This window comes from Polyodon spathula, chromosome 26, assembly GCF_017654505.1.
Source record: "Polyodon spathula isolate WHYD16114869_AA chromosome 26, ASM1765450v1, whole genome shotgun sequence".
Classification (NCBI taxonomy): Eukaryota; Metazoa; Chordata; class Actinopteri; order Acipenseriformes; family Polyodontidae; genus Polyodon; species Polyodon spathula.
In genome coordinates, this window is record NC_054559.1 from 10,236,584 (window position 1) to 10,261,791 (window position 25,208).

General features: G+C 37.4%; 1 protein-coding gene across 2 annotated transcripts in view; it reads right to left on the minus strand.

Annotated features, from left to right (window-relative positions):
* The window catches only part of LOC121300719 (protein kinase C beta type), a 107,100-nt gene extending 82,598 nt beyond the window's left edge, over positions 1-24,502 (minus strand). Inside the window, exons 1-2 of one of the 2 annotated variants that reach the window (XM_041229445.1) lie at positions 24,154-24,502; positions 23,563-23,594 (exon numbers count right to left, since the gene is read on the minus strand). In XM_041229445.1, the coding sequence (XP_041085379.1) occupies positions 23,563-23,594; positions 24,154-24,317 (196 nt within the window). In that variant the 5' untranslated portion in view covers positions 24,318-24,502. The remainder of the gene's footprint in view (positions 1-23,562; positions 23,595-24,153) is intronic. The other variant, XM_041229446.1, reaches the window with a different exon arrangement.
* Positions 24,503-25,208: the final 706 nt, after the last annotated feature.

Genomic DNA, 25,208 nt, shown 5'->3' on the forward strand with positions numbered 1-25,208 from the left:
AGCATATTCACTTTCAACTCCTATTGCAAAGCAGTTTCACCCATTCTAGGTTTTACTGCGGGCTTGATAAGCCACTGTGTATAGGTAACAAGCTCAGGGGTGTCTTGTTAAACTAGAAATGGCTCAAACTGCTGTACAATGGAAGTCTTACTTCCATCCCTGCAGAACATTAATATGCAAGAAACGGCCAAAAACTTAGCTGAACTTAGCTATGAACTGAACTTAGTCAGAATGATTTGGGCTGGGTTAAGATTTAAATATTTGAGCGTTGTGGTGCTGCAGGATTAAAAATAAAAATTATGACAAGTCTGTGCGGAGATAATTAAGAGGGCAGAATTATTCACCATCAAGAGTAAGAGACACTTAGACAGAAGCACATAAAAAAAAACACTGCATTGAATACAACTGAACTTTGTAAAGTTAGAACTCTAATACAGAAGGAGAATAAACCTATTTTTGCTGTCCTTATGATAAGCTCCCTTCTGAAATGCAGTAAGAATTTACAAATGTTTTGTTTTACATATACAGTACATGCTTTATATTCCAGTGAAATCACTCTGTTGTGGCTTTTAGGTGATGGATGCCCTATTCCTTGAGAGGTCAAATTTGTGCTAGAATTGAGTTAAGGAAAAGGGGTGGTGTCTCATGAAACAGGATTTGTGTATTTTTAGCCTTTTACTTTCAAATAAGCAGAAAATAAGAAAAGAAAAATAGAAACTGCTGTGACATTCTTCCCACCAAAATTATACAATTAAAAATGGAAAAACACGGGGTCATATTCTTTTTTCTCCTTGGTAATACTAGGTAATGTGCTTTGCTAGTTTACAACATCAAGCAAAGTTTGACAAAGTGGTATAAAAGGATTTTTTTGTCCTTTCTAAGAAAGTGTGTTTTTTTTAAACTTAAAAAAGGACTTGGCATCGATCAAGAAAGTAACAGTTGTATTAATGCTCTGAAAGGTAATAATGGGACTAAACGAAGAGGCGGCCAGATGGTTTATTTGCTTGCTGGTTCAGGCAGTACTTGCAGAACCGCCATCCCATGTCGTTTATCACTTGTAACAGCTCTACTCTGGGGCTGAAACGCTGGGCGATCATGAACTGTGTAAAACCTGGGAAACCGCCCCAAGAACTCGAGGTCGACTGCACAAAACCTGGCACCCTGCTCACAACACTCTCTCAGAAAACAGGTGAAGAGATGCTGATGGACCCTAGTTAAAGTAGTCTGTGTGCTGTTGAACATAAATGTGGCTCTCGGCTCCGAATCCTACTGGTCTCGTATGGTAGTGTATAATGATTTCCATGATGACTAAAGAAATTGCTTTTTTTAAATTTGCCGTTATGATTCCAAACCAAACAAGTCAGACTCAACACATCAATGCAAACGTGTTTTTCTAACACGCGGCAGAACCAGACCATGAAATAGATAACTACTTAGTATACTGTACTTTAAAAATACTGTAGTAAAATACTGCAAATGTATATAACAAACAGCAATTCTAATCTTGCAAGTAACAATCCCAAAATTACTATACTAAAATCTATGCTATAGGTTCCATGGAAGGTAAACACTCTGGTTTGCACAATTAAGCCTCATTTACAAGACCTGGCATATAGTTCACAGAAAAAAAATGCAATGATTTTACAAAATAAAAATAAAATACATTGTAATTATTAAGCAGATTTATTTTATTGCGTTTTACCTGATGCAGCCCTACAGTACATGTTTGAAGTGACTTCAGAAAAGTCAACAATGCCGACAGCCAATCAAAACTGAGCCTTTGTGAAAATGCAAAGGAGATGTGGGAGGCAGCTGGCGTCATTGTTGGTCTTATCGGAAGTGCCAACAATTGCCATTCTCTGACCTGCTTCAAATCACACCATGCAATTAAACACCAGGTACTGCCAGGCAAGCTTACTAGTAAGAGTGTCACAGGACAAACAATTTACACTGATAAAAGTGTGCGGGGACAGCCTACTTCATACAAGACAAAGACTGTATAAAGAGAGGAAGTAAACCTAGTGTATGCAAGGCTCCAACAACATTACCAAGTATTAAAACAGGAGCAAGTTTTATTAAGAAGCAAATTCAGTACATAAAATCAAACCAATACTTCAGAAAATGGGTGCAATTTAGAACTTGTTCCATAGCGGTCTGAGCCAGTACCATGAGCTTCAACAGACAAATGCTATTTAAGCACATTACTTATAAACTATGGTGCTCTCTAAGCTCACTTTGAAACCTGCAATGGCTCTTATTGGTAGGGAATGCATCCCGTTCCAGGGTCGTTTAGTATTGTTTTTGATCTTCCAAGAAGAGCATTATAAAATATACTGAACTTTTGTCATATGAAAAATAAATCCAGCTTTGGGGCATACTGGACATTTAATAAATACCTGCAGTTTGGAAGGAAGCCAGGACACCTCCATGGGTCTCCATTATAATCAGGGTATGGACCTGTGTCTCCACTGTACCCCCATTGCCAGGGATATACTAGATATAATAGGAGGAAATAGGGCTGAGTGTAAAGAGTTTTAAAAAAAGAAATGGAGCGCTGGTTAAAAAGAAAAGCACCATTTTCTTCTGCTGCAGCAAAAACTTCAAGTCAGACAATGGCGAAAGCAGTGGAGAGTGCTCAGTCTCACAGGGATGAACAGCTGTTGGGTCTCTTGAAAGCAGCTTATTTTAAAGCAACACCAGTGTGAACGATGATGCAGTAAAATGTGTATTTTTGTATATACAGAAGTGCCTTTTCTTTTGCCATTCCCCCCTAAAATGTTGGAACCCCCCCCACCCTCCCCATTGGCTGCAGCATAGATGGCAAATCCCCCAGCACACAAAAATGAAATTCAAGCCCTGTACAGTATATACTATAAGCAAATAAAGCAGACCTTTCCAAAACAGAGTGAGAGACAGACAGACTTCAATGACAAACTGCCGATTTAAAACTCAGCTGTGGAGTGGAGTGATTTTCACGGGGGTGTTACATGAAATCATGCACAAAAAAAAAAAAGAAAAAATGTACGCAGGCTGGAACATTTTAATGACAAGGGTTACTAATGGATATGCTGATACTTCATGCATTTATTAATTATTTTCACAGTACTGTGCCGTAATAATTGCTTTCTCTCATTCACCGCCCCCCCCCTCTCCCATACCCAATAAACGAGATTAACATGAAGATAAAAAATAACAAGATTTACGTACAACACCAACTTGCCACTCAAAACTCAGGAGTGCTCAAGCACTTCATCTACATTCAATGACAAACATTATTTTATATAATTATTCAGCCTGAAACAAAAGCTGCCGATGCTCTTTAAAATTGCCGACCCCCCTCCTCCCCATGGTCCTCATCTCCCTTTTTCCAGCTCTTTCCGTTCAGTAAAGAGCCCAGCTCTCATCCTGCCACCTCCACAGCGCCATGACCCCTGGCTCTGCTGCTGTCACTCTCCGCCCGCACGCCAGAGAGGAACTCTTCACTGGGCTCAGCAACCTCAACTGCATACCCAAAGCAGCGTGCCCTGTCTAAACAAAACCAGCGGTTGAGAGACCAATAAAATACCCTACGAGGTTTGCTCAATCATTTATATTTTCCATTGCTTAAACTGTAAACTGACCGATAACATTATAAAGAAAAAAACAGATGAATCCTTCCGATTAGATATTATATATATATATATATATATATATATATATATATATATATATATATATATATATATTTTTTTTTTTTTTTTTTTACTGATGTTTTTTACGGCATAATGATAAAAAATTAGCAAAAATAGCCAAAAAGGACTGATAAAAAAAAGTGTCATAAATCACATACTTTAAATTAAAAGGGCCTGATAATGTAACTGACATTACTCACGATTTTATCCGTGAATAAATCTAAAGGTTTTAGCCACTTAATGAAGGTCTTAATGCAAGTGTTTGTGTAGCATGTTTCTAATGTCTCCCAAACCAAATTGGTCGACTATTAGCTAACTATTAAATCACACCACAAACGCTTGGAGTACGCAGCCAGGCTGCGAACAGTAATGAGGTATTATCCTACAGTGTTCAGTGGGCATTTTAAAATAATAATAATTTATTATTATAAGATTATAGATTCTCCATATGATCTAGCTTTAATAAACATTCCCCAATACTCACTGTTCCCAGCAGCAGTTTTGCTCTCTATATTTCAGTGTTAGCATGGTTTTAAGGGATTTAAATCCACCACTGCTTCGACCATTAACAATAACCTCATGGTTAAGGTTGTAACGGTGTCAAGCTCTAGGGTGCCAGACAGTAATAAATGTCCTATCAAATTATTTAACTTAACCACATTACCAGGACCAGAAAACCCATCATCCTAATCAAGTCCTATATAATCACCCAGAGAAAAAGGGGACTATTAATTGAACAACCAAACAAGTTGCTTATGAGGTAAAATATATATATTTAAATGGTTCCAGCTTCAAGTCCATTTACCCATTAATTAAACCAAATTACAAAATAAAGAAACAAAACATATACAGAACAAAATATTAATTAACCAAAACATAATAAAAAAAAATAGGTTAATTGCTATGGTAGTAACAAACAGTACAAGACAATGAAAAGCTTTTCATCCCTATTGGAAACCTGCTTTAAATACAGTCCTTCAAAGAGACCAACTTTACCATTGTATTACCAAAGACACCTGTTTAGTAATCAATGCCAGTGATTGCGGGAATATACCCTCACGAGCCAAATTACACTATTAAACTGCAAGCCGGGTTTCAATAGTCTCAGCAAACACACACAACGCAATATACATACCCAACAATTAATCAACAAAGCAAAAAGTTAATTAACAATTTACTAAAATAAAATACAGAAACAAAAAACACCAGTATACTATAAAGCAATATTTAACATTATTTACTGGTCAAAACAAAATAAATAAAGAGAAAAATAATAAAGTAAAGAAAACAACACACGAGTCTGTAATACACAGGGATTGATGGTAATACTTTAGCAGTTCTGATAGACAGAGTAATCATTTAATATGCTGCAAGTCAGTTATGTTCGAGTTATTTTCTCTTCCTTACAGAGATTGTATTCGATATTTAACACAGAAATGTCAATTTCCCTTTAGTAATCGAAACAACGATGCGGGAATCCTTTCAATAACTTAAAACCAAACTACCCATGTTCAAAACTGTACGACCTGTTCCGCTGGAACAAACAGGTTAGTTAACCTTGTTTGTTCATCTGGGCTCCAGCACGTAGTTTGTTCCAAGTACTTGGCAAGTAGTTTAGTTAACATTTTCCTCATGCAGCCGCTGATAATATAGAAAACTTTCTTCTTTTCAAATTGTTTTCATTCGATCACACCATCACAGTCACAGCCCTCAACTCCAAAACTTCCTGATGACATCACACAATGCCTTCCATCCCAGACTGCATAACAAACAGGAACCACCAACCTCCATACAGCACCCGAAGTGACCTCCAGCGAGCCCTCCTCGACAAGCTAATTGTTCCCCTTTTATACGCAATTAGTTCTCTTTTAAACGGACAATATCGATATGTCGTGTTTGCCACAAGGTGACCCGATTTTTAAGTCCTTAAACGGGGACAGTATGGAAATATTGTGAATAATTTCCAACTTCCAAGCTACGGGAAGCTATTCCAATCTATTTTCACTTACACAATGTTTGATCGATTATCTTAATGAAAGTGAATGCAGAGACTCATGCCGATATTCAGAGGAATCTTTTTCAAAAACTTCTGTGAATACATGATTTTTATGTCATTTCTACACAACAATTATAGTTATTACATTACATTACAGAGAAGGAATTCAATAATATCAAATTCCGAGATTCTATTTTATTGCCGATTACTGCTGCAAATCTAGCCCCTTTTCTGCCTAAGAAACTGCATCTTCTGTCTTTGATTTCCACTTTTCATCTCTATCTGTCCTCCAGTGTCCAATCTGTAAACCAGACCCTTCCTGCATCAAAACATTACACATCTCAATGGTTCTATTTATAAATGGTTATTTCATACAATCTATTTGTATCCAAATATTGAATTTCTTACCATTTAATATGACATTATATTTGTTCTGTATATATTTTTTTCTATTGCAGTTTCTGCTTGGATCATTAGTGTGCCTTGATTAACAGTTGTTAGGATTCCCCCCACCCAACCCACTTTCTACTATTAAACTGTTACTATTAAAAGGTGATAGAATGTGTTAAACATCCTTTTTAAACATATTTTTTTACCAGGTTCCTTTCTGATTAAAGTGATACCTGTCAGCTTAAAACGTGTTAAAGGAAATTTGGAAATAAAACTAATTTGGAGAAACCTAAAAGGGAGCGACCCCACCATCAACCCCTCAGTAATTCAAGCCCTGACAATTGCCTCTTTTGCTGAAGGAAAAACATTTATCAATGTGTTGTTTTTCTTCTATTAAACTAATAAAGTAAAATACCTTATACAGCTATCACATGTATGCAACAGATAACATTAATCTTAAAAATGAGTACTCCATTGTCTATTTTTTCTTAAACTTTGCAGGATAAAATATACTTCTATAATACATTTAAACACAGAAATAAAAATAAGGGGTCAACAAATTAAAAAAGAGATTTATCCTGCCTCTAAAGTAGATTATTTAGGTATTTTTTAAAAAAAGGTCAAATGAAACAAGGACGTGATTTGTTTTTTGTAATTGTTTTAAACTATTTGTGTCATATATAGTATACAACATTTTAAAAAATAAATTAAGTAGGCACCTGGGGACTACTGTATTGCATTATTGCTAAAAACAATATAAAATACTGAAAACTTCTGAAATTTCACAAATGTGAAAATAAGTAGTTCTATTTTATATTATTCACCAAAATACATTTTTAAGAGGGTTACTTATGGTGAATTGAAAGTTAAATCGGCTATTTTAATGCACAGTGTTCAAACCACGACAAGCTGCAGTACTCTGCCTTGTAAACATGGCATGGTGATGTGACATGACAGCATTGATTTTTTTCCGCAACTGTCACCTATAGCTACACGCGAAGCAAAGCCGTTTGCATGCAGATATACAAATAGCATGGATGAAGAGAATATTTCAGCACAATACAATAGTACCTGTATGAGCCGTTGCTAGACTACAAGTAGTCTAACCTGTTCACAAAGCGAGAGTGATGATTTAGACAAGGACAGCCGCCAGTTCATTTTAGCAGCTGTCAGTGGATAAATATACCCACAATTCTCTGTGACTGACTGCAAATATGAATGTTGACTGTTCAGCAATTCTCCAGATTTGCACGGCGCTGTACAGCCGCTTTTTATTGCTACTGATCATGCAACCTTCACTTTAGTCACATCAAGTGTCACTGTACTGTAATAAGTTAGATATGGTAGTAACACAGCAGCCTGCATGAAAATACAATATTCTGTTACCCAGCTCTGGGGAAAAAAAAAAAAAAAAAAAAAAAAAAAACAGGATGAAATGAGTGTCCCAAGAAAGGTACTGGGGACACTGGGACCAGTGGAAATATCAGAGGAAAACCACATGGAACAGCTTGTATATAAAAACATGTGGCCAATTAGGTGTTAATTTCAAACGAGGGAGTATGTGCGCTATGGAATGTATTTACAGACATGGAAACGCGAAGAAAGAAACAATAACTTGGCATCTGTAGCTGTTTACTCTTGAAGATTCACAAACAGTTAATTCAATTTCAGCTGTCCTGTACTACATGGAGACTAATTCACAGGCTGTAACCATGGCAACCAGTGAATTCAGTTCAGCTTTGTCTTGCACTATGATACAACTAGTTCCTAACTGACATATGTTGTTACCATGGTAATGACAGTTGTTAAAGCCTGGGTTTCAAAATGATCGTGGGTGTACAGCTCCATTTCTTGAGGGCCTTCCTACACCATTATGTTTATGTTGTCAGTTAAATCACAGATAGAACTGGTTCAATTAGGTAATGCAGGGTATGACTGAAACAAACACAGGGACTAGAATGGCTCCCTTAAGCAGAACAAATTGTGTTTTACTTACTTAGACATCAGAACAGTGAATTAATTAATATATACACAAAGAGTCTCCCCACCACCCCCCACCCCCTCCCAGAGGGTCTTCAGGAGCCTTATTTCAATAACCAATGGTACTAAAAGACAGCGCACTCCCTGGACTTAATGACTAACACAGAGAATTTAAAAACAGACTTTGATGCACCCTCCATTATATTTTCCCCAAATCTAATTAACTGTATACCAGAAAATTCTTGAAATCCCGAAATTGGTTAAGCATTCTATGTAAGACAAGGTATCCTGCAACCATGTTGTAGTATAGTGCTGGAGGTATTATTGCACTTGCACTTCTGTGCAAAATGTGTTTATTGTAACCAGGAGATAAATGTACATTACACGTAGACTTTTAAGCTCTATCTTCTTGGAATCCAGCGAGAGCAATATCAAGATGTATTTGCAATACATTACATTCCCTTTTGCGTAGCAATGTAGTCACCTAAAAGGGCCTACTGTCTAGAAAACAAAGTTGAGGGCAGTGTGTATCTAAACCAGTTATAACCAGATAAAATACACCCACATTGGCCTTGGGGAGTAGAATCTGGACTTGTAAAGGGAAATCTACATAGTATTTTAGTTGTGCTACTGTAGTTGATGAAATTATACAACATTGACTAACCATATAAAAACACATTATATAACGCAGTATACTATATGGAACTATAGTATTTAGGAAACTACTATAGTATTTTTGTATGCTTGTCTGTATGTGCGTACCATAGATGAAGATTAATGTACACGCAAATCATCCCACAAAATCATCTGAAATCCCATTTTTAGTTGAACACAAACCAGATCTAGAGTCTGGTAACAAAGAAAATGTTCTTACAGACAAATGACGACTCCTGCAGATGTAGATGCTAAAAGTATACTGCAGGGTTTTTAGATCGTGCCACGTTGCCTAGCAACTGGATGGTGAACCCTTTGTGGGTTAAAAGCCGTTCACGAGCGATACTGGTACCTGGGGGTATGCTACACCGTTTCATATTAATAAAAACACATGCAAGGGATCCAGCAGCTGGATACCCAAAAAGAAGTTGGCAAATAAAAACGTCCAGACGGCAGACAAGCTGCAAGATTAAAAACACTGAAGATGACCTTAGACAGGCTCAGCTGTACACAAATAACAGCTTCTTAGAATATAGATATTTGAGAGATAACTGAAAAACCAGGCAGAAAAAAAAAATAATATTAGCAGACATTGCAGTACTTCTTTTGAAGGAAACAGGCTATTTAATGTTTTGTGATACATTCTATAAATGACCTTGTATTGAGAGTTGGAAGCCAGTATAATTGACAGAAGCCTCCCACATAGAGCAGCGAACAGTTATGATGGGGTCTACTGTGACAGTTGACTTTAGAACTTTTCACACAGGTAATTTCTCGTGGGCCAACTTAACCAGCACAACCACTAGCTCTGACCAAACTACAGCAGCCCTGGTCATCGCTGGCTTCATAAAGGCTCTGTCTGTCATGACAAAGAAATAAACTACCGTACACTTTTTGTTACTATGCTCTCTATAACCCACAAAATGCAATTGTAATGTGACAATGTTCCAAGCCATGCTCGCAAGTCAATACACATAAAGGAAGTTTTGTAATGTATAAACAGATTAAAATAAATAACGATATTTACACACACACACACACCATCATATTAAGTCTTCATCACTTATCAAATCAAACTAATCACCAACAAAAACTGAACAAATCTACAGCCCTTTCTCTTCTATGTATATGATCTACTCTGATAACCATAATTTAATCAAGAACAGGCAGCGCTAGAAGACGTTTTCCGAAAGCTTTCTTCGGTGGCGACGCTAGAGTAACCTGCAGCTGCATCTGTCCCAGGCCCTTGCCACAACAGTTTCTGAAATTGTTTAAATAAAGTGTTTAAAATAGACCGGAGAGAAAACAAATTACATTATACATCATGACACACTGCTATTGTGGGGAGAAAATACTCCCAACAACTAATGTAATGCAGTGAATGCCTGTGTGTCGCTGCTGCTCAATTGACATGTTTCTTGCTAGTTTTTTTGCACTTCTGAAAAGTGCCATACAAACAATAAAAACGTTTTAAAAGCCAGCAGATTAACACATTCCAAAAGCCTTTAAGTTATCGATAAGCTCAGCATTTGACCTAGAGACGCAATCCAATTAACTTTGCTAATGTAGTGTTGAAGTGGTGAGATACTTTTTCATGCCGATTCAATTAAAATATCATCTACCAAAAACAAATAAATAATTAAAAAAAAATAAGTCTGACAGCTGAATTGAGCTAAACAGCCCTACGTTTTAGGAAATAATAATCTGCTTTCCTGGTAACAGATCAAGCAATATGTTTAATTGAATTCCTCTGTGGGATTACACACGATTATTGACCAGTTAAGGAATTTAAAAACAGTGTCTTCTTTCATCCTTGACTTCTCCCTGCCTGACAAAGCATTGAGCACTTAATCCTGCTTGACACCACACATAAAGCGACAAATCTCTGCAGCAGAAATGGACCAATCAAGCCTTATTTTTTACTAGGTCTTGCCAATACAGCACACTGAAGATTTCCTGCAGCATATGAGACAGATTATGATTAAGCATTGTATATCTTCAGCTGCTAAAATGTCTTAGAATCGTAAGAGAGAGAAAGAAAGCATACATTCTTAAAGTAATTTCTCAGCCAAATGCAAAAGAGTGCAATACATCACTGGCCCTCTTTGTATGGGTTTGCATAGGCAATAAACACAGATTTATTACATTATCTCCCTTTATTCTTATGCACTTATAGGATACAGAACAAGGTTCATAACTGACAGCAATGTCTCATTTCAGAGAGTCCCCAGTGAGGAAATAGAATAACTGAATTGGAACTCAGAGGCACACATCCATTTACAAGTTCACATGTGTTGATGTATCACTAGATAAGTGTCCTTTTGGAAATAGCCAAGTATCAAGAACTCACGGCACAATGAAATTGAAAGGTGATCTCTGCATGAGTTTGTCAGGGCAGTGATATTTCCATTGGTTTTGGTCACCTCTAAAACGTGACTTATATCCACAAGAGGAACTGTCCTCGCTGTTTCCATCTGGAAAATGGTTTGATATTGATCCCATTCTTTTCCATTGGCCCCAGATGGATGGATAAAGCTACCTAATGAACATCTATGCTAGAGAAGAGTTTAGAACCACAGTTAGCAATATAAAGATGTAGGCAGAACGGAGGGCTGTGAATGAACTTTACCATCAGGGAACGATGACATTGGCTATGTTTTGGCGATCTTTTACAAGATTAGTTTCATGGTGCAGACGGACAAACAGGCAGCAGTCTAACATCAAACTGGTCTCAATTGGCAATACAACTACTCTCTCCAGGCCACTTTTATACAGAAGTGGCAATGCTAATTGGATTGCAGACTGTAGATTGGAACAAGACATCTACTTGTACAGCCTGGGTTCATTAGGCAGCCAAAACAATGTTAAGATGTCAGTGTCCGACAACAAATAAAGATGTTTGATTATTGACTTTGTTTGATGCCCAAATGCATATAAAAAAAAAAAAAAACTATATGAAATACAAGATACACTCCAAGTCTGCCTCAGAGTTAAAGTTTCATTTGGCACACCATGCAACATCTGATAGCATCCAGCTTGACCACAACAGACCATAGGAAAATGAGAAAAGTTAATTAAATTCATTATTAATGAAAAAACAACATTGTACCATGATGCCCTCAATATGATACTCAATATGATAAAATGACAGATTGAGTATCAATATTGTATGTTGCCAGTTTTAAATTTATTAACATGTACTGTACAGCGATCTACAAAAACTATCAGTGCTGTAGTTGGGTACATTTACTGATTTACAGTAAATGTTGCACACACTGTTGGTTTCCTCAAATTACCACAAATACTACAATCTATTCATGTTTTACAATAACATACAATAAAATCAGATCTTCTTGTAATTCTGGGTAACGGGAGGAGCAATAGAGGAGTTGGCAACCCAATAGAAAACAAGAAGATGTAAATACATACAGTACAGTATTTTCCAAAATGCCTTATCTTAAAATTAAAATAGTACAGCACAGGAGATTGCCAATGAAAATAAATTCTAGTAGACATAATACTCAAAAGTAGCATTTTACAAATCGAGTATTACAGACTCAAAAATCTGAACAGTTGGTGTTTTTAACTGCAAAAGCAACCACAGTCTTTTACACCAATCCCTGCTTTATTAGAAAACCAGAGGCATAAATGTATTGATTCCAGTGTTGGTTGGAAATTCCAATATGGCTTGTAAATTACAATTAGGCTCACCAGACTAAGTGATCTTCATCCATGCATCTTTAAATACATACGTTGCAGGGTCATTTTTTCACTACAGTAGACATGGATTTGGGATTTTCAGGTGTTACTAAAATCAGACCGTGCATGTCCTTAAGACTGGGAGAGGGGCTGTTTTAACGCAATATTTTACAGCAGAGTGCTGATCGCATTACGGCTGAAAAAAAAATACAGACCGGAAACCACAGCAAAACAAACATGAAAATGAGAAGCTGACACAGTTATAAAAAGAGAGAGAAAGAAGAGGAAGGGGAGAGAGAGAGGAGAGAGAGAGAGAGAGAGAGAGAGAGAGAGAGAGAGAGAGAGAAAGAAGAGGGAGGGGGAAGAGAGCGAATGATACTGCAAACAGATTACAGTCAGTGGTAAACTTTGACATTTAACATTTTTTAAGGGAGGGGAGGGGAGAGGGTGGGATATATATTTTAAATCCTGTGACATTTATATCTGCTTAGTGGCTAAGAAGACTCTTGGAGAAGCAAATACGGTCAGATTTCTATGAAAAAAACGATTAGAATGAAAGTTGCAGGAAACACCTGTTGTTTTTAAGGTCCTTATGCAGCCCCCAACAAAGATGGTGCATCTAGATAATGCATGCCAGAATACTAAGACACTCCAACACATGGACAGGGTTACCAAGACATCATGTGTCAAAGCATATAAGGTTTTCTACAGTCATATCCATGATTACTGAAAACCTCTTAATCCACAGTCTCTTGTTAGCAAGAAATACTGCTGTGTTGCATGGTATAAAGTAGGGTACAATTTGCAGCTATTATAAGTAAGCAAGCGGCTAAACTGACATTGCTAAAAACAATTAAAACGCATGACACAGGAGTGAAAAAAGCATGTTACTGCTCTGTGTGTGAATGGCTGAGATGCAGTGGAGATGAAATGGCACTGCACTGCCGCAGTGGGGAAAAGCAGGACACGGTCCAGGCTGCACACTGGAACAGTCAGAGTGAAAACAATCCCCTCAGTCTTAGTTTTAATTAGACACATTAGAGATGACTGGCGTGCCTGTGTGCCTTGGTGCAGAGAGAGATTGACAGGACCAAGACAGCGGAGATGTGCGGAATAGGGGGCACAAGGAAAATTGGCCAAGCCCCCCTGGAAGTCTTTCTTACAACAAATCTAAAAAAACTGATTCTGAAAAATGAAGAATGTAGGTAGGTAGGTCGGTAGGTCGGTAGGTAAGCACACCCACCCCTCGTTATATCGCCCCCTCGCTATATTGCAGATTCAGATATACCGCGGTCCTGGAGTTGGCTCCCCAGATTTACTGTCTAACTGTGCAAGCCTTAGCTGCAATATATACAGGCACTTAGAATTACTGTTCATTTTATTTCGTACTGCACATCAACAAACAACAATATACAAAACAATTAAAAACAAAGCATTAATATTGTACTGTTATCATAGACACATGTATATACACAATAACACAAAGCAAATTAAACATCTACTTGCTGAAGTGGTTTTTATTTTATCCAAAGAGGTGCTCACGTGTGGCATCAATGCATTAGCAAAAGCCACAAGGCAGTGATGTCAGCTCCCTAGCAACAAGCCTCCTGTGTTGTTGTTGGCAATGGATTCTTTCAATGCAGCGGGTTTGTGCATTTGAGAAAGTAGGGAAAGACTTGTGAAATTAGTTGGATACTGAAGCTGATGAGAAGCAATTACCCTCTGCTGTACAAATTAAAACGGTGTGCTGCTTTTTATACAAAAAATGAGATAAAGCAGGTTGTGTAGGTGTGTAGTATTTATTTGTTAGCCTATTTGTTTTTCTATGGGTTCTCGCTGTATCGCGGCCCTCGATATATAGAGGATTTATACTGGACCCCGACACAGGTTACTTGGAAAGGACCAAAGGCATCCCTTTAAATGTATTAAGGTCACATTCTTTACAAGGCTGGTCAATTTAAATTACAAGGAAATACTTCAATAAGTCAAGATAAAGACCAGAACTGTAACCCAGGCTGTGTCAAAGAAAAATGAGCCCACAGCAGCAGCAGCCATTAAGACACAGTGACAACAACTGATAACTCCTGCATATTATATGCATTGTATACCAAATGCTGTATGCAATTTTAAAAGCATGACAGTGCACTCTACTTAATGGCTTATTATGACGGGTTAAAAAGTTAATTTTAAACATGTTAAAAACTGAATTTAAATGGAAATGAATATCTCAACCCTGCATCCAGTAATGCTTCATATAAAATATTTCCTCTAAATTAGCAGATTGTTAACTCATTGAGCATTAGTGTACCAGAAAGTTCACTGTAGGTCTCTTCATTTACTACAATAATACCGGAACATTAATCCGCTAGGGTGTATTTAGGCAAGTCAACACCAGAGTAAGAGGGCAGCATCTTCATAGCGTTTCTGAAACTGCATGAGCTGACCAAACCAGCAACACCCTGTGACACAGCAATAGAGGATATGAACAGCAATACAGGATATGAATAAAGTGATTAGCTTTCTCTACCCATGGTGCACTAATACCCTGCCTGAACATTGCACAAGCAAGCCCCTGGCTTCCTTTGTCACTTCTGCACAATCAATAAGAGTATTAAATGGAAGTTTACTGTACTGCAGTTGGTGTAAAAGTTTACAATTACTTATAAACAAGTTTAAACTGAACCTCCAGCAATCCACAGATGCAAACTCTTACCACTGAAGAGACTTCTTACCACCGAAGCTTACTGTTCCTCGTTTGGATCAATACATGTATCAGCTGAGTTCTAGTATTAGGTGGGGCTGGGGCTCAAGGTAAAAAAAAAAAAAAAAAAGTGGTTGCATTGTACAGTATGTGAGAATGTGTGTGCGTGTGTGCGTGTAAGTGTTTTATCACTAGTCAGATCGTACAGGATCTTTCTGTGGGGTTACACACGCCTTTGACATCTCAAGTACAATCTTTTTTAAAATGTTAAATATCATCTATTTTTAGGAACGTAGATCTTGTACACCAGGCTATAAACAAAAATAATCCGCTAGCCTTATATATATTTCAAGGAAGGATAGGAACACTTCCAGTTGGGTTCTGTATGTTTCCAATACTGATACAGAAACTTGTCTCATTAAAGAAATGGAAATTACAGTAGTCAGTAGTACAATCAACCACATTCCAAACAGAACATCTGCACTTGTACCCAAGTTTTGATAATGCAAGCTAGAAATATAAAACAAATAATGAAGACACAGCCACATTCAAAACCAAAACATGGAACTGATTAAAAATACATTTTCATTGATGTCAATGTATTCAATTCTACTGGTGACCACAACCTCGTAGTCACTCACACTAATGCTTCTACAGCGAGAGGCTCTTGACTCGCAGACACAAAGTCACATTCAATATGAAATGTACTTTCTGAAAGACACCCAGCCTTGAAAGAGGAAGGGGCAGAGATGAGAGGCAATTAGGGGAGGATGGAAGTGGCATGATGGAGAAAGCAGTACCATATGGAAGAGGCACCAGAATAAAGAACAGTTTAGCTTGCACAATCACTCAGCCAAGCCCAACCCCCTGTGACAGACTAATGCATGGTTTCACCAGCCTTGTATAAGCAGATGATTGCTTGCTGGTTCACTACACTATTCACTGGAGAGTTTTAACTATACTGTCCCCGGCATGCTAATTACTGATGAGCAATCTGTACCACGCTGCATCACTTGGCCTTTCCGTTTCCAATTATACAATGCAACATACGAACAAGCCTGACTGCTGTTAGGTGGTCACCAATGGCCTCAACCCCCAGACAGCAATTACAATGAAGATGGACACTCCAGTGAAAAAGTTTTTTTGCTTTTCTTTATACTTATCTATAGAATTCACTTAGTAGGCCCTCGGATGGAAGATGCTTCTGTACCTACAAAATCACCACGATGAAGATATGGTGTAACAAACATCAGCCATTTCACAATGAAGCCTTCACAAAATGTATTGTTTGCATCTCACTGTTAGTCAGCCCATACTCTACAGTACATTCAAATCAGAATGCAGAAGTAAATACCGCAGGTGTCTATGTGGGTGTATGTTTCTTTCTGTATGTAAATCAGGCTGCGACTCTAAAAATATCAAACAATACACTACTGTAGACGTACCCACACTGGCCCTAAGGTGCACAAAGTGAATAAACTACAGTACAACAAACATAAACAATCAACTACACAGTATTTCCAGTAATCCGTGGAACAGTTTATAAGAGTCAGAAAGAGGTAATGGGGCATTTCAATATATATTGTAAAGAAATGCAAATAGTAATTACATGCTTAAGTATCTAATCCTCGTTCAAACAAACTAACCAAAAAAAAGGGAGGAGGGGAAAACTGAGGAAACAGCATTGAAAGTTATTTATTTTTATTCATGAGAAAAATAATTTAAACAATGAATTTCAGAAGTGGAATAAACACACTTCAGGATATGATCCTGCTGTTAATAATAATAATAATAAAAATAATAATAATAATAATAATAATAATAATAATAATTATTATTATTATTATTATTATTATTATTAATTATTATTATTATTACTAATTACCAATATTAACATTGCCTAAGTAATTAGCCGCATGCCAGTGACATTCTCCTCCACCCTTAGCACCAGGATCATTTTGGAACCCAGTACTAGCTTAGAATGCAATAATGCACTTGACTGGTTATAATATACACTGGACAACACAAATCAAGGCAGAACTCCACTGTACCTCTCAATGCAGGCACTTACACCATCTCATTATCAGCAGGGCATGAAATCAAAGCGCCACACACTAAGCTAGTGCCTCTACTGCCAAGACTTAGCAACACAAGATTACACTTGGTTGACCATGAAAACCATGAAATGTCCTCATTTATTTCATTTTTTCTTTAAGGTAAAACACCTAAAAACATATGTCAAGGTCAATAATCATTTTGGCTAGTGCCATCACCACTGAAATGTTTGTCGACTTAAGTCGAACCTTGTATTTTTTAATGTGTTTTAATGTTCTGAATAAAGAGTTTGTAATCACCGGTCTGTTAATATTACACATGTAACAAATGGGAAAGAGTCAGTCTATAATCTGTGCTTCATTACTATAGTACTTTACAATCCTCGATCCCAAATTTAAAGTCAAACTGTAGGAACCTCAAGCAGGTTAATTCAATAATCACAGAGAGCAGTACAATATAGTGGGTATTGTCTACAGAATGATTTAAACATAAGTACTGTAGTAACACTTCTGTTACTGCTAGTCTTTACAGCCCACAGAGACAGCCCTTACAGTTTCGCACCTTTGTTCCATTGCTATGGTCAGTACTAGCCAAGAACAGAATCAGGCAAAAGCCCAAACACTCTCCAGAATCCAAAGCTACATAGTAACACTTGGACAAAAGGTGTTATTTTCAGATTCAGCATAGAGAAGACTCAACAAAACATTAAATTACTCACACTTGGCTTGCATTTTTGCCTAGCATTGTAATGGGAGCTTCTGCTAGATCAGTGATGCCCAAAACACGGCTCATGAGACACATGCGGCTCTTTTGCACTTGTCATGCTCGCAAATATTTTATGTTTTACAGTGGGTCTCGGCCATATGAAAATGTTGCTACGCGGCTAATAGGTTAGGAAGTTTGGCCACCCCTGTACTAGACAGTTTCTATCTTGCTTTTTAAACCAGACACTGACTTCTCTAGGTGCTGTGTTGTTTAATCACAATATAGATGAGGGGGGTACAGTATCATAATCTCAGGGCATATGGCATTCGTCCCTCTTGTCTGTAGTTTACATTTACATACTCTAGAGAAATTATTCTCTCTATGTGATGAAAGTGGCTAAGGACATTAAGCAAAGGCTATTGATAGTACCATAACTGGAGGTAAATAGAGACTTTGTCTGTCTGTCGTTGTATGCAAGTCCAACATCATCTTTTAAAAATGTATCTTGATAACTGGTTGTCAAATTCTGATTACATTTGCTAAGGACAGTATTTAGCACAAGATATTAGGTCGAATCATAATCTTGGGTGTATATGGAGTATGTCTCTATGACCATCTTTATGGACATTGTATTTTTGATGGCTTTATCTGGTGGTTGAAATGGTTATTGTGCTTGCTGATTAGCAACATTTTTTTTAGTAAAACAGATATCTAAGATATTTTTGCTAGTCAGCAGTGTTCTAATTGCTAGATGTGAAAGTAGCCTTTATAAACTAACATCCAGACTTCCTGCAGCAATGGAAACATTTTGTAAAGTATACCTAGTCATTTGTTTTTATAATTCTTCTTAAGGGGAGGACTCGAGCACCTCTGGTTCCTTTAGCAAGCTACACTGACTTTACATTTCAGTAAGCAGCAGGCATGCGGAAGCCTCATTCCCACAATCCTATAACGAAAGACATGTGTTAATACTGTACTACTATAATGGCTTTCTGTATACTGCTGCAATATCATTTTGTAGTTTATTTGATTACATGATGTTAAATAAAATATCTAAATTATGTTCATATACTTTTTTTATGTCTAAATCCTAAAAATTCTAAGTTTCAAAACTTTTGGCCATAGCTGTACACTATTGTATATGCAAGATTAACACGAAGAGGCTAGCTTTGTTCAAACTTGACAGCCCTCAGAATCCTTGTGTCAACATGTTCTATGGAATTTCCATTCAGTTTCACTAAAAGAATAATTTTCAGACAGAACTGCACACATGCATGAGTCACAACTTTCCCACTATATACCCAAAGGTAAACCGCGTTAACATGATAGGTGAACCATACTGTACACATACAGATGGTGGACTTTATATACACAACTTTTGTGTTAAACATACAGTATAAGTTTACAATATATACATGCCTTATGTGATGGTGTTTATTCACGTAATGCTGTTTACTCCCATAATGTTTAAAGCTAAATATGAATAAGATGTCGTTATACTACACCTGTCTACATACTGCCGTCTTCAAAACTGCTTTTGAATGTCAAAGCCAGCTCTGCATGTACAGTCACCCTTTAAGGTGTTTTTTGTTGGTTAAGCTTGGTGTCAGGAGGACCGCTGTCCAGAAACAGGTGTCAATAGAGGTCAGGAAGAGACGAGGAGAGGAAAGATTTTCTGATTGTGAATGCAGGCGCTTCAGAAGAGAAAGAGCCTCAGGTTCACAGCTCCAGCACTTCAAACACATAGAAGATTTAAAAGTAAGGTAGCAAGGTGTCAAATCTTACAGCAACTTGAGGAACATGTGGTAAATTTATATGCTTTTATCACAGTTATGATAATGGGCGCACCGCTAAGAAGATAACAGATTGATCTACAGCCAGCTAACAGCACACTGCTGTAGGTCTTCCCCTGCACAGAGACACGCTACAAGATGTGCAAACTTCACTTAAGATGGTCCATGTGATACCCTGCATGTACTGTACTGTACACGCGACTGTTGAATATAAAACATCAGACCACAATGCAGTCCAAGCTGATGGTACAGGAAGGATTCTGAGTTCGATAGTACATTTTTTTCCACATGTTACAGAGGCTTTTTTTTGTTGCTTGTTTAATCCCCATTTTAATTTTTAAGTGGTTTTAGCTGCAAAAATAATGTGCAATTGTTTGTTAAAAGGCTTCAACCTACTGTAATTTGCTGAGTATGTAATTTACTATGCTGTACTGTATTTGGATGTAGTTCTAAATTTTGTGTGGGTTGTGTATTTAGTTACCAAGTGTAACACACTTACAGAATCACTCCTGCATTACAAGCTAAGATTTTAGCTGTAGTACAACTTTTCTAAAAATTGATTTACAATGTTTTTTTTTTTTTTTTTTTTTTTGTAAAATGCACTACCTCCCCTTTCAGGTATTTACAGTGCTAGAGATTTCTTGTTTTTGAACATTATACCATATTGTCAATTTTGCTGTAATGACTAAATTACTTTGAAATTTTTTTCCCTAAACACCCTCTGGTCCTTCAAATCTTCAGAGCCTCTTCATGCAGTAATAGAACAACTGGAGTTACTGAATAACCCTAATGTACAAATTATAATTACTTCTCCCACTGCATTTAATTGCTGATCAGGCAGGTGACAGAATCTACTCATATAGTAAGATTGATCTTTGACAACCAAAAATTATCAACAAGGGTCACTGGTTTAACATGCATTTTTATATAAGCATGGCTAAATACAGTAATCGCCTCTCTTAAACATGGTTCTCTGTTTCAGCACCAGTATGACGTTCCTTAAATAGATTACTCTCTATCACGAGAACTAAAAAGTTCCTGCTATTGCCAGCTGGAAGCTAGTGAAAACAATGTTAAAAGTCCACTCAGAATCTGAATATTCTCTTCCTGTTTTTGCCTCATATCTGTAACATACAGTAATATTTAATAACATTCACTTTGAGCATTCGATCGGTTGGGCAAGTTGCTTAACGTAAATTGTCTCAATAAATGAACACGAGATACAGCACAGTACTGCATCCAAAGAGTTTCACTTTTACTTGTGCAATCACATAACAACCACATGGGACTTCTATCAGCCTATAGAAACGAAGAAGATGAAAGGTAATTGATAAGAGTTTACAGATGATATTTTATTTAAGTGTGTCGACATCCTTGTTACACCCAACACAATATTCACCCCACTGGCAGGAGTTTAATTTTTTTACTGCGATATTCTCATATGTGTATGCTTTTACCTGAATGATGAAGGGACTGGTCCACATCACACACACACATTCAACAAAGGGAAAAGATTAAAGCAAAATGTTAACTAATCATTCAGGTGTAGTGCTAAAACAGTTGGTTTTCTGCAGCCTTTTTTGAGAAATTGCCAACACATTTGTCAGATTTCAGCACCTTATACAATCCTGAATCTGTTCTGTTGCTCCTACTACAGTACAGATCAAGAATTTTGAAGGCAAACACAGTGCTGAAAGTTACAAACTGACAAATGTGTTTCTCATACAAGGCTGCAGAAAAACCCACAACAAATCTATTTTCATTTCTAGATGTTGAGCATGGAATAAAGCTACTCTTGTTCCTTAAAAGATCTGAAATGCAATTATCTGCAACACGTGCTTATCAGAACTAGATGTGTGTTGCCTGAGGAATCCAGATAATTGTAAAGGGATAAGTCAGTTGAGCACAGCAGGTCTCACCATCACCACCACTGCTATGAAAAACAAAAAACAATTTCAGGAGATTAAATCAGCCACATGACCCTAAAGACTGGCAGTAAAGTCATGAAACAGAATAGTGAGCGGGTCCGGCAGCAGGGGTCAGCGAGAGGAGATTACTGAAGATCAGGGAAAAACAAAAAGAAAAAACACACTGCGACTTCCAGCCCCTCCGGCTCTTTACATCAGGAGACAAAAATGTGATTTATTTGTACTTTGGCCAATGGCAATGCACTATAACACAAGAGAATAGGATGAAACTCTCACTGGCATTGGCTTTTTATTAATGCCACCAATCAATACAAGGAAGCATCAACTGAAACCACAGGCTTTAATCTGTGTGTATATGTGTGTGTGTGTGTGTGTGTGTGTGTGTGTGTGTGTGTGTGTGTGTGTGTGTGTGTGTGTGTGTGTGTGTGTTTTTATCTATTAAATAAGTGCATTGAAATATTTACTGTATTGACAGTAAAAAAGACAACTTTCATGGCATTTATGAATTTGCATACATGAAAGTTTGAAAGAATGTGTTCTCGTCAGTTGTTGTGTTACAGTAAATCCATTAAACAGACAGTAGCTTAATCTGTAAAACTTGCCTCTAACAGTTTCACTTCTGCTAAGAAAACAGGAAAGAGGTGGGTTTCTGCTAACACCATGATGTGTAACAAGTATTAAAGAATCCTTTTTTGGGGGGAGGGGGGGGTGTCTTTTTAAGCTGTTTACAATGCTGCAAATGTGTAGAAGTGCCAAGGTGTAGTTTTAGAATACAGAATTGGCACCTGTAGAAAAATGCCGGTGGAATTCCTTTCGCTTGCATGTTAGTACTAGTCTGAGTTACTCATGGGGCATTGCAGATCACAGTCAGCAATGGAGCCCACAGAGCATTTCCTGTGCTGTCACTTAACAGTGCTAATGTGTTTGGCAGCTCACAGACGCATTTATTGTTGGTATTTATTTCAAAATTAAATAACTGCTGCTATAATAGTACAATGCAGAATAGCCTGTATTAATGATTGTATTTAAAAATACCAACCAACCAACTAAGAGAGTAACTCACAGCTCACTATTTTAAATACTATATCAGAATTTGTCAAACAGGGTGGTATTTGCATGCACAAAATCAACAAATTGACCACCAAAATATAAACTGGCATAGGAGCAACTTCCTCAGATAATATAACAAAAAAGTACTTTATTCTTCTGGATTTTTGGTCAAACACGGCAAAACTACAGAATCGTGTATCTGTGCTAAATAGCAATGCACTACTCCTTTTGTCTACAATACTGTATGTGTCACATCGTTTTGGGTTTCCGACACACACCAACAATGAAACTGGAGTCAGACAACCTGAATGCAAACCAGTTTGGAGCTGACTGGAGTTTTAATCTGATTGAAATGCTTCAATTCATAAGTATCGACTCCCTTGAATCCGACTGAGTTTTGCACACAAGCGCGCACACCCGTTTTCAGATTTTTTATTTATTTATTTTTTAATTATCAATTCCAAAATGATCGATTCCTTGTGCGTGTAAATGCAGTAATTGATAGTACTGTCAACAGATGTATTGAGAACATCTGCATTATTCCCAATCAAACCTGGTCATCATACACACAGAGCCCTTCAAATCAGCTTTAGAATTGATACCGACTGAAATTTCATGTTTTTGACAATCTGTCGAATATCATGCTTTTTGTTTTGATAAGGATATTGTCCAAAACTTTGACCTCATTCGAAACGTAACAACCCCCAATCGGAATTGCCCATTGGTTTACAGAAATACAGTACTTGTTTATTTACAAATTATTAGGGCTCGGGCTGCTCTTTTTCATGCACCACTGACTAAGTCGCTTCATTATCCGCCCACAAAAGAATACATTACTATATAATCATGTCAGGATGTATTGCAGAAGTAACCACACGGTTAAGAAATCAAATCTTGTAATATAAACTGCAAACAATTCAAAAGCAATGCGCACACCCACCTTGACATTGGAATCCTTGCTTCCCGAATCCCCTGCAGGTAAAAAGGGAACAAATTATTTAAAAAGGGACCAGAAAACCGTGCTTTACATCCAGTTATTACCGGGACGCTTGTCTGCAAATCTGTCCTCATTCTACAATAGCATAAATAAGAAAGTCAATACTCTGCTGATTCATCTAGGAAATGCATGTCGCAAAATGCGAGTCTCGATATGCAAGTATTTGTAAATATCTATATTTAAATGTTCCTAAACACCTACAGTATATTGCACTGAATGCAAAATTAACTAGTTGCATTTTCTTTCTCGCAATATCACAATGCCTTTAAAATGTCACGATTTACAAGAACTTGCAATCTGTTTAAAATGCAACTCAAAACTATGACAATTAACCAATATAACGTAACACACACACACACACAAAACACATTATACATTACTCCTAATAAATTGGCAATTATTTTCACTTTTTTCTTTAAATTAAAAAGTGAAAATAAATACTGTACAAGAGCCTATCTAAGTGATATTAAGTTCTGAAACAGAATGCAGCTGCTGAACAGGTGGAGCGAGTTTGGCTCCACTGAGGTATCTCACCAGATGAAGTCTGTGCAATGGCTGCAGAAGGTCGGCTGCTTGAAGAACCGGGCAATAAACTTGTGATCTTTAACTTCATGGACGTTTTTCTGCCTCAGAGCCCCAGTTCTTGCAAAACCACGGGCGGTGGTCTCCTCGCCGTCACTGCCAACGGGATCAGCCATTTTGAACACGGAAGTGTTAACAAACAAAGTTATGTTTTTTTTCTGTGTGTGTTGATGAAGACACGAAGGTCTGTCAGCCCTGTACTTGGCTATGCAGCGCTACACTGAAGCAGTTCCTCAGCCGCACCTTGCACACTGCTGCTGCTGATACTGAGCTCTTAGCTCGACTCTTACCGCTATCCACCTCTGTCTACCATGTGATATCCTTAACCCCGCCCACTACAGCCGATATTAACATTGTATAATTGCACAGCATGCTCTTGTTCAGATGCAAAAAGAAAAATTAATACACCACGAGGGATATTTCAGTGCAAATGGAATCTTGTAAAACCACGCACTGTGTTACTCTACAAATCTACAATCAGCACTGTGTGTCTTTTAGGTTACGACCACACAGCCAGTGCAGGCAATGTGTAGCAAGTAAGATACTGTCACCTTCAACTGGAATTATTGTATTCAATCTGCTACTCACACCACTAGTAAAAAAATAAAAACATATTGGCTGCATCTTTCGTTTAGAAGTATACTGCACAACTCCCATAATGCTGATTTTGTAGATCTGCGTTAAAAAAACATGTGGTTTTACTGTATATACCAGCTGGGTGTCCAATGAGAAATGAGGAAATGTGTTCCATTTCAACTAATTACAGTATTACTGCATTTATTTATTTAATTTATTTATTTTTCGTAAGGGCTGCTTGTAATCTTAGCACCAGTAAATATTTTATATAGTGCCTTTTATGGTGGAACACCATCACAAAGCATAATACTGCAAACAGAAATGCATAATGCATGATATATAGTGGAAAGTACAGCAGCAAATGGTGCAGGCAGCTGCAAATAACTGGTTGCATGCAGTGCTGTTGTCCACCCATCAGCCAAGTTACCCAG